At 53.9% G+C, this 15,137-nt stretch overlaps 4 protein-coding genes across 4 annotated transcripts; 3 read left to right on the top strand and 1 right to left on the bottom strand.

Annotated features, from left to right (window-relative positions):
* Positions 1-723: 723 nt before the first annotated feature.
* On the bottom strand, positions 724-2,156 carry VDAG_10032 (uncharacterized protein; the record flags this gene model as incomplete). Its single annotated transcript, XM_009655789.1, has 2 exons — positions 724-988; positions 1,069-2,156. 2 exons carry the CDS (start codon positions 2,154-2,156, stop codon positions 724-726), a joined length of 1,353 nt encoding a protein of 450 aa, XP_009654084.1.
* Positions 2,157-4,823: 2,667 nt separating this feature from the next.
* Positions 4,824-7,680, top strand: VDAG_10031 (DNA repair helicase RAD3; the record flags this gene model as incomplete). Its single annotated transcript, XM_009655788.1, has 9 exons — positions 4,824-4,840; positions 4,913-4,963; positions 5,021-5,226; positions 5,293-5,377; positions 5,477-5,546; positions 5,606-5,722; positions 5,782-6,112; positions 6,175-6,263; positions 6,328-7,680. 9 exons carry the CDS (start codon positions 4,824-4,826, stop codon positions 7,678-7,680), a joined length of 2,319 nt encoding a protein of 772 aa, XP_009654083.1.
* A 447-nt stretch (positions 7,681-8,127) lies between these two features.
* VDAG_10030 (DDHD domain-containing protein) lies at positions 8,128-11,650 on the top strand. Its single transcript, XM_009655787.1, has 2 exons — positions 8,128-9,561; positions 9,651-11,650. The coding sequence occupies exons 1-2, from the start codon at positions 8,384-8,386 to the stop codon at positions 11,512-11,514; spliced, it is 3,042 nt and encodes a 1,013-aa protein (XP_009654082.1). The 5' UTR covers positions 8,128-8,383; the 3' UTR covers positions 11,515-11,650.
* A 1,018-nt stretch (positions 11,651-12,668) lies between these two features.
* On the top strand, positions 12,669-15,137 carry VDAG_10029 (pps1 dual specificty phosphatase). Its single transcript, XM_009655786.1, has 2 exons — positions 12,669-14,359; positions 14,424-15,137. The coding sequence occupies exons 1-2, from the start codon at positions 13,042-13,044 to the stop codon at positions 14,729-14,731; spliced, it is 1,626 nt and encodes a 541-aa protein (XP_009654081.1). The 5' UTR covers positions 12,669-13,041; the 3' UTR covers positions 14,732-15,137.

Raw genomic sequence — 15,137 nt, 5'->3', positions numbered from 1 at the left:
GGGGGATTGTCTTCCTCCCCTGCCGGAACTCCTCCCATTCCTGCTCACCTTGCCAGGATGTCTACGAGGAGGGTGGTGAGGTGAGGTGCAGTGAGTGGCTGAGCAGCTGCCTGGATGGGCCCCCCCTCTATTGACATGCCCAGCTTGTTAGCTTCCATGTTGCCGGCTGCTTTATCCTACTGGTGGGGTTAATCTGCCCTCCATCGCTGTTGCAGCTGGCCCCATTGCCCCTCTGGAAGAAGAAGTCCTCGTCCGATTTCCGATTGCCTAGCGGGTCCTCTCCAGGTGAGCTCATTTAGCCTCTGCAGACAGCGCGAGGTTCTCTTACAGTACCTCCAGCCGGTTCGACGACGGTGTCACACTCTGGTGATGGCGCCAACTTGCAATCGTCTTGTCACACAAGTTCTGACGGCGAAATCAAACAATATGATAAGCAGGGACGACATGCCAATGGGTTTGTTCATTATTTTTCTCTCGCGAGACACTATTCATCTTGCTTCCCCTTCAATCCCACTTCATTAGAGGCTACAGTGCCGTTCATCCACTTGTGTCGTGTGTGTCGTATGGGTATCAAGATGGTACTTCGTAGATGCCCTTCCGGTGCTTTCCCACGTATTAGCGTCCTACGCCCTCCGTTTGTTGCAGTGGCGTCTGCTTTTTCTTCCCCATCAAGCCGTTGGCTCATCCGGACGGTGCTCCACCGGGGACAGTGAGCTCCGTCCTTTACATGCGCCGTTGAGATCCCGCGTCGCTGGCCGGGCCCATATGTCTTATGCCCAGGCTGGACTGTGCCGGAGGGGCCTCGCCACCACCTGCTGGCCCTATAAGGAGAGGGGGCAGTGTCCCATGAGAGGGCACGCCGTATTCCGCCGCTGCTGTCGATGTCCCGGGCAACTGTCGCCGGCTGCTGCTCGAGGAATTGTAGCCTTCAGAGCGCAGGTCAAGTGTACCGAGGTCAAATCTTCGAGAGCACCCATCTTCCATGTGTCTGTCGTGGCAGTATGTCAGCAAGTTTGGCCACGAAAAGTCTGTTGCCTCTAGAGCTTATCGACAGCGCATCCGACGTACCTGCGAAGCGTGTCCTTCCTGGCAAAGAGACGGCTGCAATAGTCACACTTATGGTTGCGTTCCTTGGTGTGCACGCTCTGGTGGTGCCTCTGAAGATCGGTTTTCCGCACGAATCTCTTGTTGCAGTCACCAATCTGACAAGGAAAAGGGTACTCTCGCTTATCATCGTGGGTTTCCATGTGAGCCTTGAAATTGTAACTCCGGCTGAAGAGCTTTCCGCAGCCCTTGACCTCACACTGAAAGTTGGCCTCCTCGCGTGTTGTCAGTCGCCGAGGTGCTCGGCGCGGCCGGTTTTGTCTTGCTTGCTGCTGTTGATGCTGTTGATGCTGTTGCTGCTGCGCCGAAGCCTGTTCTAGACCACCCATATGTCCCAGGCCACCGTCGTAGCTAGTTGATTCCACATCCATGTCTGACCTGGCCCAGTGAGGCACGTGTCCACTGGAGAAGTAGGCCGGAGCCGAGCCGGAATAAGGCGTCGTGTCTTCTGATCCGTAAGATGCAGTGCCCGCCCGCGGCGAGGTGTAGCCGGATAGATCGATGCCTCCAGAGCCAAAGTCGTTATACGTCTCCAGCTTGATTCTTTGCCCTGAGGCAACGCTCGATGTGTGGCCACCGCCATGCGGAAAGGGTAAAGCAACCCTTGAAGATGCGAGCGGCGGCGAATGAGCCATACTGGAAGGGGGGGAATGTAGAGCATCTGCCGAGCCCGACGCGTGGGCACCGGGGGGTGCTGGGTAGGTATCGTGCCCGTACGAGGTATGCATATGGGCGTCGTAGCTGCCGAATGGGTCATAGTCGAGAGATACTACATTTGGGATGGTAGAGGCAGAAGAGGCCAGGACAGGAGTTGCAATGCTTGACGATGACCATTCCGACGAGGCTCTGCACGCCAAGCGTGGCAGGGTGTTGTCCGTGTCCAACGAGAGGGCCGTGGAGCAGGCGGGAGGGGCGCCATATCCAGCAGCGATTCTGTACCGTTGGCTCAAGAAGCCCGGCGACGGGTAGTCCAGGGAGGAGCTTTCTGAAGCGCAGTACGTGTTGGGAGGAGAGACCGGAGACCTCGTAAGGGAGGGGGGGGTGAGATCCATGTCGCAAGACGGAATACAGGTTGGGCTCTGAAAGGATTTCAGGAGGTCGCCAGGTCCATGAGAAGTTCCTCTGGCAAGCCGCTCAGACAACGTGAGGGTATCGTGAGCCCTTGACGGAGGCTTGCGCGCTGTCGCGGGTCCTGGACAGTGGTCGAGTAAGACAAGCTGAAGTGGGAGCCGCTTTCCCGGGGAGATGGGCCATGGAAGGTACTTTTATCGCACGGCAACAACGTAGGGTAGCGGGAAACATGATGGGAGGCGCATGGAAGGATCGCAACCGACAGGGCTGGGGGCCGCGGGGATGCGAGAGAACGGGGTGAAGAAGTTGGTGTGATGCCAGGCTGGGCAGCTTAGGGTGTCTCGATACGGCATGAAGCTGCGAAGACCAACAGACGGACAGGGGTTGGAAGACAGGGAAATCGAGGGCAGCGAACCACCTCATTCGAGCACCTGCACGATTACGGGCAGGTCGTCTGAGGAGCAGTTGACTCTCCACGCGTTCGTCACGGGTGCCAGATTATTCAAACCCATCCCCAGGCCGTCAGACTCTCAGAATGCCAGCCGAATACCACTTGTGCAAGTCTCTTGATGATGGCAACTTGCGATTCCAAGCTGTTCCTGTAGCATGCGTGATGGCGCGATCCAAGTGACAGACCTGATCTGACAGAGTCTGGAGCAGGCCAGACCATACGTACGGAAGGAAGGGTCGACCGGGATGTACAATCCAGTGCCAACCGCGACCCGAGTGTGGTCCCACCCGGGCGGTGGAAGACAACAAGAAGCACCCTAGAGATGCAGTGCTAATTGTGGACAAGGGGGGGAGGGATGCTGAGCGGGTTCGAGGATAAATTGGGGGACGTACATGGTAGTGACCAAAGCAACACAAAATATGTATCCCTGCTTGCTCATCTGATAGGGCTGGATGGGCATGTTCCATCGTGCCGTCACGGAAGGCAAAGTAGTTCCAAGAAAGAAGTAGGGCGTCTGAATGGCCTGGCTGGCTTAGGCCGCATCTCATGTCACCGACATCTGTCAAAAAGCCGGACACTTGCGAATGGAGCCGCTTGCGATGCCGCCTCGCGCTGAACAACCGAATAAATCGATACCAATGTACGAAGCATGGTTCTGGCACTAATGGCAGAGCGCGAAAGGAGGGCGAGCCAGAGATGCCAGAGAGTCCGCCATTCAGCAACGGCCGTTGGTCGTACCTAGTTAGTAGGTAGGCAGATACAGGGCCCAGCCCCCCCCCCCCCCCCCCCGCAGGCTCCATGGACATCGCTTACGCAGCGGAAACCCAGGGCATGGCGAGGGCGGTTTGGTGGAAAGTTGGGGGCCAAAACAATGTCCAGCGAGATGACAGCTTTGATCTGTCCTGGCCGGATGTGCGGTTGTGCGGGCTTAGAACCCGCGACTGTGTCCACATTTGTCGGCTGTGGAAAGACTGTTTCGAACCAGGGCTGTTGCCTGACTGGGTACTGACAAGTATGGTGATGCCGATTATGACGAAGGCAAGAGACGGAGGCCTGCGTTGGCTGCGGTTGTTACCTCCATCAAGCCGTCTCGCGTAGGCTTTGTCTGGTACTGACTGGCTGGCTACCTAGAAAGGGGAGGTCGTCGCATTGTCGGGCGGAGGCTAGTATAGATCGAGGCGCGCCGTAGTAGGGCCGTTGGTACTTTTGTAGCGTGGGATTTTACCCACGTCAGGTAGCGAGTACAAAGGCTTCAGGGTGGCTCTGTATCCGACTGGTATTTGACGGTCGTAAAACACGCAGATTAGCTCTGGTGCGGTACTTAGCCACTACCCCTCGGGGGACACAATGTGTGTATTCAGCGGGCCATGTACTCTGTCCACTCCTGGGACAGCTGGCACCCGAGTACAACGGATAACTGGCGGATCGGACGCGAGAATTTTGGTCCGGGGTGCCCTTGTCTCTGTCAGCCTTCACCGTGGCCCATTGGGACACCCCGAAACTCCTTCAGTCATCTTGCACAGTTTGGAGTGGAGTTCAGAGGGACCTTGCAAAGCGTCAAGCACCGGGAGAGACGCAAACCAAGGCCGCCACTTTCTATGTGCAGCGCACAGCATTACACTGCCACCTCACGTGTGAGGGAATGAGGCCCTCCTCCTCTCCACCCTCTCCCCAATCGGTAGCACCCTACCTGGCACCAACCACTTCCACGTCGTGTGTCACGTGCTGCCTCCGCTGGCCCACTTGCTTTTCCCTGTAGGTACTCTCCGTGGCTTTTACGCTGGCAGGACGCTCCCACTGACCCGCTCGGTCACGTGATAACGTGCAATTTTGGCAGCTCGGGACCCACACCTTCATCACCACTTCACGTCTCCTCTGGTCCCTTGGACGTCTGCCTTATGTCTAAACCCAGGTCCTAGACTGACAAACGCAACCCCGGTCCCTCTGCAGTATTTCGCATTCGATTCATTGAATGACCTAGCGGCTGCCAAACAGACGACGGCTTTCTTTTGCAGTTCCCAGCATCACAGTCGAGGGCTCTCTTGCCATTGCTTTCGGCTGTGACGGCATGAGCGAGGTTGCAAATTGGGCGATACCGACCCAACACTCATATGCCAGGGGGCAGTAACTTCAGTAACTATTTCATAAGGGAATAATAGTTTCACGCTGACCACAGACGCCTCTCTGATCGATCATCATGAAGTTTTTTATCGAGTATATTGCACCTTCTCACATTGTTTCATAACGCTACTCGATGTGACTTGCTAACATTGAGGGCCGCTGAAGCGACCTCCCGGTCCTGTTCCCGTATCCGAGGATCTATCCCGAGCAATATGCGTAAGCCTCCCTCAGCTCACCACATCATATCTACCTACGTGCTCACACCCCATCAAGCTACATGTGCGATCTCAAGAGTCGGTCTTCCATGGCAGAAACCTCACCATGTCAATATGCTGATACCGCCCTAGAGACCCTAGATGCGGGGGGGCACTGTGTTCTTGAGATGCCTTCAGGGACTGGCAAGACGGTTTCCTTGCTCTCGCTCATCGTCGCATACCAGCAACATTATCCTGAGCACCGGAAGCTGATATACTGCTCTCGTGCGTCTGACCGGCTTTCGCTTGCTCGATCATTGTACCCCAACACCGTCTGACCACTTTCGACAGGTACCATGTCTGAAATTGAAAAGGCTCTCGCTGAGTTAAGGGAACTCATGAAATACCGTACTGAGCAGCTCGGGCAAGAGGAAGAGTTCCGTGGACTCGGCTTGACAAGTAGAAAAAACTTGTGCCTACATCCGTCTGTGAAGCGGGAAAAGAGTGGTTCGGTTGTTGATGCGCGTTGTCGTAGCCTCACTGCTGGTTTCGTGAAGGAGAAGAAGGACAAAGGGGAGAACGTTGACGTGTGCGTATATCACGATGTGAGTACACGAACATATCTTTACAGCTCCAGGTTCCCAATCACCAACCTTTTCTCTAGAACCTCGATCTCCTTGAGCCTCACAATCTCATCCCGAACGGAGTCTGGACCTTCGATGGTCTCCTTCGCTACGGTGAACAGCACAAACAGTGCCCATATTTCACCTCCAGGCGCATGGTAATGTTACCTGTACCTTTGTTTGGCGCTGGACATCGTGAGAGACTAAATCATCGCAGATGCAATACTGCAACGTCATCATCTATTCCTACCATTATCTCCTCGACCCCAAGATTGCCGAGAGAGTCTCGCGAGAGCTGTCCAAAGATTGCATCGTAGTTTTCGATGAAGCGCATAACATCGACAACGTGTGCATCGAGTCACTTAGCACAGACATCACCGAGGATTCTCTGCGCAAGGCGGCGAGGGGAGCGCAAAACCTGGATCGTAAGATTGCGGAGATGAAGCAGACTGATCAAGAGCAGCTTCAGAACGAATACCTCAAGCTTGTAGAGGGCCTGCGTGATGCAGGAGAAGCTCGCCAAGAGGACGCATTCATGGCCAATCCAGGTAATTGCACTCGCCTCCTTTGGGCTCGACAGCACGGTTGACAAATGGAAAAGCACTACCAGACGACCTACTCAACGAAGCCGTCCCTGGAAATATTCGTAGGGCGGAACACTTTGTTGCGTTCTTGAAGAGGTTCATCGAGTATCTGAAGGTAAGCCAGAGCCGGAGTATGTCAGTACACGTCCTCTCGAATAGGCTACTAACTCTGGAACGAGACTCGCATGAAAGTCAGGAACACCATCTCCGAAACACCTCCGTCCTTCCTTGCCCACCTCAAGGAGTTCACCTTTATTGAGAAAAAGCCACTGAAGTTCTGTGCCGAGCGTCTCACGTCTTTGGTCAGAACACTCGAACTCACCAACATTGAAGATTATCAGCCACTTCAAGAAGTTGCAACTTTTGCTACGTTGGTTGCCACCTATGAAAAAGGCTTTCTCCTTATTCTGGAGCCATTTGAGTCAGAAGCAGCCGAGGTGCCGAATCCCGTGCTACACTTCACCTGCCTCGACGCAGCTATCGCTATCAAACCCGTGTTTGACAGATTCTCTTCCGTCATCATCACTTCCGGTACCATTTCTCCGTTGGAGATGTACCCCAAAATGCTGGGCTTCTCGACTGTTGTTCAGGAGTCTTACAGTATGACCCTAGCCAGACGGTCCTTCCTGCCCATGATCGTTACAAGAGGTAGCGATCAAGCTTCAGTCTCAACCAGCTTTCAAGTCAGAAATGAGCCAAGCGTTGTCCGCAATTACGGCAGCCTCCTGACAGAATTCGCCAAAATCACACCGGATGGCATGGTCGTCTTCTTCCCCTCCTACCTGTACATGGAATCCATCATAAGCATGTGGCAGGGCATGGGTATCCTGGACGAGGTCTGGAAATACAAACTAATCCTCGTCGAGACACCTGACGCACAAGAGACCTCGCTGGCGCTGGAAACCTACAGAACCGCCTGCTGCAACGGCCGAGGCGCTGTACTTCTTTGCGTCGCCCGAGGCAAGGTGTCTGAAGGTATAGACTTCGATCATCAGTACGGCCGGGCCGTGTTAAACATTGGTGTTCCATTCCAATACACCGAGTCCCGAATCCTCAAAGCAAGGCTCGAGTTCTTGCGAGAAACATACCGCATCCGCGAGAATGATTTCCTCTCCTTCGATGCCATGCGTCACGCCGCCCAATGTTTAGGCCGAGTCCTTCGTGGAAAGGACGATTACGGCGTCATGGTCCTTGCTGATCGTCGGTTCCAGAAGAAGCGCGTTCAGCTACCCAAATGGATCAACCAGGGGTTGCTTGATGCAGACACAAATCTCAGCACAGACATGGCCGTTAGTAGCGCACGACGCTTTCTCAAGCAGATGGCGCAACCGTTCCGAGCCAAGGACCAAGAAGGCGTCAGCACGTGGAGCTACGAAGACCTGATGAGACACAAGGAGAAGACTGAATTAGATCGAATCAGGGACCTCGAGGATGCGGCGAACAAAAATGACCAGACACAAGAATTTGGCGGCGACGACTATGGTATGGACGATGACCTGGACCAGGACCTCATGGAGATAGACGGATTCTAGATACGATCTGCTGTTGCCTGACGCGAAAAGACCTTGCATTCTATCTATTTTGGACTCTGCATAGAAGCTAGCCTACTGTGATGTAGTAATTGATTGTTGGAACTGGTAACCCTGTATCTAAATGGAAAGAAATTCAATGGAAGAAGATGATTGTACATTGTTCTTGAAGCCTTGGCGACAATCACATGCACTCAATCCCTTACCTACCTAGTAGGTGCCTGGGCTGGGGGCTGGGGAAGGTCCACTAATCCTAAGGTAAGGTACCTTGGGTACGTACGTACCAAGCTACCTCACCCTGGTCAAAGCTCTCACAAGACGTCATTCTAATCATCCTACCTGCCTATGTACCTACCTAACAAATGGCATGTCCAACATTCCACGTCAAGCTGAAATCTGCTTTGAACTCCTTCATGCATCGTCGCCCATACCCAGCGTGCCTGACTCCTCGTAGCTGGGGACCCAACACCTCGTGTTCTGAATTTGCAACCTCCCTCCATACCATTCAGTTCTCGTGCTACCAGGCCGCGCATGGGTGCCAACAAGACTTTCCACGAGAATACTCGCTACTTCAACGAACGTCACGAGTGATGCCTAGACTCCTACAAGGAGCTACATATCGCGCAATTTCAAGCTGACCACAAGCCCATAGTACTCGTGCACACGAGCGGTCTTGCTCGAGCAGACGATCACATCCCCCGGCACCATGTCAGCTGTGGGACACACGTACCAGCAAAATTGTAGGCTGGCTCCGATAACCTATGAATCGTCAGACAACGCCTCCGATGATACACCTCGGGTCAACGCGCAGTATTTCTATACGTCGTTGATACCGATCGACGATCCCCTCTCCCCTGGCACTCTTGCCTACGCTTCCGATGCGAAGTCTGCCAAAAGTCGATTGCGCCCGTTCTCCCAAGGCGACAACATTGCACTCGAAAAGGCATGGCTATCGCTAGCTTCCGATCAAGATGATGAGGCGCACCGCAAGGCAAGGGATAGCACTTCCCTGGGTCCTATGCTCGAAAAGGCGAACGACAGAAAATTAGCATCACTCGTCCAGCGTTTGGCGCGCAAGCATCTCAAAAAACATGTCGGAAGTGTTACAAGCCAGTCGATATCGACATCACAGCCAATGGTTGAGTCCACAACTGCGGCCTCTCTCTGCTGTTCAGAGCTGTACCTTGACGTGTCCACCGATCTCCAAAATACCTTCTGCGCTCTTGTCAGAATGCGTCAATCGTCCCTGATTGCGGATAACGTTATTCAAAAGGTTATGCTGGAACTGAAACGCACGTTGTTAGACCTAGAGGCCGGTGACGGCAACATAGACAAGCAGCAGCCGACATCGTCAGCATCTCGGAAACGAGCCGACTCGACACGATCTGCCCGCTTGTCTCCCGGCAGCCCTCCAGTTGGCGAGGAACTCACAAAGGGCGGTTTTCTGCGTTTCAGAACAAGCTTACGTGCAAATCAGGAAAATCAACGCCTCCAACCACTCGCCGACGCTGCTTTTTCCCGAGTTGCCATGGACGATGGCATATCCGGAACACCATTTGCTCGTGTTGAGAGCTATGGGTCTACGCCTGAGTCTATGGCCAGTGCGTTTGGAGGACGAGAAGATCAGAATGAAGGCACCGTTACCAGAGATGCTCTTATTCCTGACCCAGAGCGCGGCGCCAACAGATCGCGTGAAAAATTGGAGGATCCTCATACTCTGGACATTGACGATGCTGATCCGCAAGTTAGTAGACGCGCGTTGGAGGTGCCCGTCGGCATCTCGCGTTTACACAAAGTTTCCCTGCCATCTCTTCAAATGAAACCAATCTACTGGTCCCCCGTCAATGACATTGCTGTTGTTCTTCGGGGCACGTGGTTCTACAGGTCTGTTTGCAAACTCCAGGATGTTTCGCGCTAGGCTCAAAAGCCGTGCGTATGACCCGACATAACACACCATCTAACGTACATTGAAGAGACACAATGAATCCTTTGCCTCCTACCGTGGCCAATCAAGTAGAAGCTGGCTACAGAGAGCTGAGGCCGCATACCGAGACGTGGAGCGACGAGCTTCGCTGTGCCATCGATGTTGGGCCGCTTGGCGAAGAAAAAGTCTCGCACCCGTTGTGGCCTAATGACAGGCAACGTTCCGACGATGATCTCGCCGCAGACGAGCCTGTCATATCGACGGACCCCTTTTGCTCTGCTCATTGTTTCAGAGGAGAGGCGGCAGCGCAAGGGTCTATCGCCCCTGAACCTGGCGTTCAGAGTGCTGAGCAACCGTCGAGAAGCTTTGCGAGCTATCATGTCATTTATAAGGATGCCTCGAACGCATTCCTTCTCAAGCCAAGTCTCAAACCTTCAGCTTATTATGGGAGAAGGCCTGTTGCCAAGATCATGAGAGGGACAACCATCGGCATTCCCGTAGTGCGTGGCTTTGACCAGGATGCATGGGACAGGATCCAGAATAAGAAGCACGCAGAGAACAGTGCTGGCACTGATGGTGCCTCCTCCTCTTCTACGGGCGCAAGAATTGAGATTTGTCCTGCCTGCAAAGCACAGGCAGACCGTGGTCAGGTCACGGACTTGATACTTGTCTGCCACGGCATCGGACAGAAGTTCGCTGAACGAGTGGAGAGTTTTCACTTCACGCATGCTATCAACGCTTTCCGCAGAGAGGTCAACATGGAGCTTAGCAACCCAGCTCTAAATGGCAGCCTTCGAGAAGCCCAAAATGGTATCATGGTTCTTCCCGTCAACTGGCGCCACACTCTGACATTGGAAAATGGAGGGCCTGCGCAGGACGGTGAAGACGAGGTTGCACGGGGCCTTGACCGCTTTGGGCTCAAAGATATTGAGCCTAAAACAATCCCGGCAGTACGAAGCATGATATCCGATATCATGTTCGACATTCCTTTCTACATGTCTCACCACAAGGGCCAAATGATTGAGGCTTTAGTCAAGGAAGCCAACAGGGTATACCGATTGTGGTGCCGTAACAATCCGGGATTTCACGACAATGGACGCGTTCATCTCATTGGCCACTCCCTTGGCAGTGCTATGGCCGTTGATATCCTATCGAGGCAACCGAATCGAGTACCTTCGCTGGATCTGTCCTTGCCCTCACCCAGAGCTGACGTGTTCGAATTTGACACTGTCAATCTCTTCCTGGTCGGTAGCCCTGCGGGGTTCTTCATGCTGCTGGAAAGAGGTATGCTCGTTCCTCGACGTGGCAGGTCGAAGCCAGAGGCCGAGCCTAGTGACGTGGACGATCAAGATGTAACCAGCGAGGCCGGTTCTTTTGGCTGTATGGCCGTCGACAACGTTTACAACATTCTGGCCAGAGAAGACCCAATCGCGTACTTGCTCAACGGCACAATCGATCCAGTTTACGCGGCGAGCCTGAAGACTGCATATGTCCCCAGCACCGCGACGTCTCTACTCAAGTACGTCGGAGACACCATGCGCAGCATCATCCCGGGAACGGCCCCAGCTCCGGCTGCAGATGCTACCCGTGGCGAAGCTCCCAAACCTTCGATGGCGCGGCTACCCTCCCAATTGGAGCTGGAGGTGCATGACTTTTCGCGGGAGGAGATTGCCGAAAGAAAGGCGTATCTGCTCAACGACAACGGCCAGGTTGACTTTTTCCTACGCTCGGGTGGTGGTCCGCTCGAGATTCAATATCTGAACATGTTGAGCGCGCATTCGAGCTACTGGCTCAGCCGAGATTTCATACGTATGCTCTGCGTCGAGGTGGGTAGGAAGCCGGGAAGAAACAATACCATTCCTGCCATGAGGGCGCAGAAAGCTACAAAGCGCCTGGTGGCAACAACGGGCTAGGGCCTCCGCAGGCTGTAGGATCGAGGCCGGGACTACCTAATCGCGCTCACAACAGGTCCAAGCCATGCGTGATAGCGATTTCAAGCGCCCGCAGGCAGTGCAGACGCTTGCCTGATTATATCGATTGGTTCGAATTATACATGAAGTAACCTTTCTTTCCGTGTCACTCAGTCACAGACGTCAAACGATAGCACTGGAGACGACCCATGTTTCAGCAAGCAAACAACATCCACTGCTCCCATGTCATGCGCCCCACCGCTTATCGCGACCAAGGGTCGGTCTAGGGTGGCGCTTGGTATCCAAGCGCGACCCTACCCCGCTTGATCCGTGCACGACTCAAGGCGCTAAAAATGCACTGGTGGAGCTCCGGGCACAGCCACCCAGCCAATCTTGACCTCTGAGCTTCCTAGCTGCTGATACTCAACCACCTAGTTTGCTGCGGGAATCCAAGCCCAACCACTCAGAACGGCGTGTTGTTGTATTGTGGCACATCGCTATCATGTCCTGATCTTGCGACATGGAGCGTTCTGGACTGGAAGGGGGGGAACAGCACTCGAAGGGGGTTCTCTACTGCCGGGCCCCCATTGTATGTCAACCACCCAACGTCAGGTGTCACCCTCCAGTTGCAGAACCGATGTCACTGGGCGAGTTACTGGGCATGGGCCGTGCTGGGCAACCCCCCCTCACCTCCCACATCATCCCCTTTGAGTTCACGTTCATCATCATATCCCATTCCAACCTCGACACCATCCTTCTTCCCTTTTCTCATCTTCCACCATTGTACACTCAATTTCCAACCATTGGCGTTTGTTGACAAGACCTCTCAATTCCGTTGCTCCAAAATCGTCCGTTGTTCGCCCGTGGTACTTGTTCCTTTGGTGTACGCTTGCTCCCAACATCAGACCAACGACTTCCGTCACCTGATCGCGTCCGCTTCCATGGTAAGGCATCATGGGATCCTGCAGCATTACCTAGGCAAGGGAATCCACTGACGAGTCGATATTTCTAGGGTGCCTGTGGCTACTGACCGAGCCCAACCAGCACGAAGCCATCGACATCCGGAGTCGGTAGCCTTGGCACGTAGACGAAACAACTATCATGGCCACCATTGCCCTCTCCCGACCACTGCCTCCCCATCGACCGTCGTCCGCCATCAGCCCCATCTCAGCGATATCCCTCGACACCATCAGCGTGCAGCAGCAGGCATCGATACCAAACAAGCACATCCCAGTCTGTCCTCCAGGCCCCGCACCAAGCGGAGACCTTAGTACCCCACCACCATCACCACCAAATGATCCTGACGACGAAGACGTTCAGCCGGCCTCATGGCTCTTTCCGCCCAACGACTTCGCTTGTATTGAGTCAGGTCCTCTGAAGCTGTATCAATTGCATCCTCAGGATCTGGCTGCAGCAATTGATTTCGCCTCTCGACAACCTTTGCCAGATACCTCTCGAGTTTTCCCCTGGTTCCACGGCCTCCATCCACACAACCATATTCAGCAAGCTTTCTTCATCGCTCGCCGTCGAATGCTAAGAAGAACCCCTACTTGCATTAGAGGATTGGTTCTCGTCAAAGCGGACGGCGACCTTTCGGTTTCTCGATTGAAGGGTTCCATCGCTCCTCAAGAGTTTCTTGACACACAATCAACACCTGGGCTCCTCGACATCGATCCAAAAGACGGATTTTGCGTTCGGAACTTTCAGATACAGGCTGCCAAGATAGCCGGCGTTTCCGATGTTGTTGTCTATGGCGAAGATGCCGTCATCGTACGGAAAGTGGCGTGGGATGTCGCTACGGCCCAGCGCCGCTGGCGTGACAAGCACGAGGCCCAAGGCCAACCTTTGCCTGTGTATAACACATTCATCTGTGTAGGCCCCTTTGAAACCTTTGAGGCAAACCATTCCGAGGTTGTTGCCATCGACTCCACCGGGCAACTGACCGGTAACGTTCTCGACTTCTTTCACCAGGAGAGGAAGGAAATGTACGCAATGACTCTGGCTTCCGAAATTTCCCATAATGTTTGGGTAGGCTCTACGCCTGATCCCGCCACCGAGGATGAAGCCGAGTACGACGTCCTCATCGAATGCAGTGACGTGGGACGCATTAACCCGGCGGCCCTGGAGAGCATTGCTCGAGGGAAAGAAAAGGACAACCGGCAGCCATATATTGACTTCCCCTCATCCGGCAGTATTCTTCCGCCGACATGGTCCCAAGTCGAGGCCGACGGCATCCTGGAAACATGCAAATGGATTTATCATTTGGCCCATGGCACGTTCCCGACCGACGAGCCGTCCCCCGAAAACGAGAATGGTGATATCCAGGCAAGGCCGAGAAAGATACTGATCCACTGCGCGGACGGTTATACAGAGTCCACCATGTTAAGCATCGCGTATCTGAGCTACAGCACGGGACGCGGAGTTGCTGATTCCTGGCTGCATCTACACACGGAAAAGAAGCGCAATTTCTTCGCCTACCCTACTGATGTAGCTCTGCTGACGTGCATTGAACCACGACTACTACATGAATCACCTGTCCATGCAGATAAGGGACTCTCTAGCATCACGGCTTTGATCAAAGATCCTACTTGGATGCACAGCATGGACGGCTCGTTTCCCAGCCGCGTACTGGATTACATGTACCTCGGCAACCTTGGACATGCCAACAATCCCGAGTTACTGAGGTCCCTAGGCATCGGCCAAATCCTCAGTGTCGGAGAGATGTCTATGTGGAGGGATGGAGAACTCGAGCAGTGGGGGACCGATAACGTTTGCCTCGTCCAGGGCGTCCAGGACAATGGTATTGATCCCTTGATGGATCAGTTTGAAAGGTGTTTGGACTTTATTGGTAAATCCACCCCGTTCGACGCATGCCCTCCTCTCGCTACAAACCTGATCTGACTGTGAACCAGAACGTGGTCGACGCAATGGCACGGCGACACTCGTGCATTGCCGCGTTGGCGTATCGCGCAGTGCCACTATTTGCATTGCCGAGGTGATGAAGTCACTCAATTACTCTTTCCCTCGAGCCTACTGCTACGTGCGAGCTCGTAGACTGAACGTCATTATCCAACCTCACCTTCGATTTGCATACGAGCTTCTGAAATGGGAAGAGATCTTACAAGTCAGAAGGGGAGGTCCTGGGGCGTTGAAGAGGGAGCTTGAGTGGGCCGATATCACTCGAGAAATCGCCTCGATGAACAGGCCGTATGCAAGGTGATTTTCCGACCATACAGGTGCACAAGCAGTATCATATCGCGGACACTGCTCCGAAGATGAACGATGTGACGAATTATGAGCTCGAGAACGTGGTTTCCCCGGGGGAAGGACCACTACGAATACTCCATGGCGTTGACTACTCTGTGCTATTTTTCGATGTTCCACGGATTGGCTGTACTCCGCACGCGCTATTAGGTCAGTGGGACTGCGCCACTAATACTGGGTAAAGCACACCTACACAAACAAACTTGTATGGAGATCACAGGTATTCACAGCACGCCGAGGCTTCAGGCGTCTCGTTTTAGGATGATGGGATATTACACGGAATTTCTTTCGGGTTTTCATTTCATTATATGCTAGCAAGGGAATCCTCCGTTGATGCCTCCGAGGCCTTTTGGGGAAAGCAT

This window comes from Verticillium dahliae, genomic scaffold (assembly GCF_000150675.1).
Source record: "Verticillium dahliae VdLs.17 supercont1.30 genomic scaffold, whole genome shotgun sequence".
In the NCBI taxonomy this organism is placed as follows: domain Eukaryota; kingdom Fungi; phylum Ascomycota; class Sordariomycetes; order Glomerellales; family Plectosphaerellaceae; genus Verticillium; species Verticillium dahliae.
Note: the sequence above shows the minus strand (reverse complement) of the source record. Positions and strands in the feature narration are given on the sequence as shown.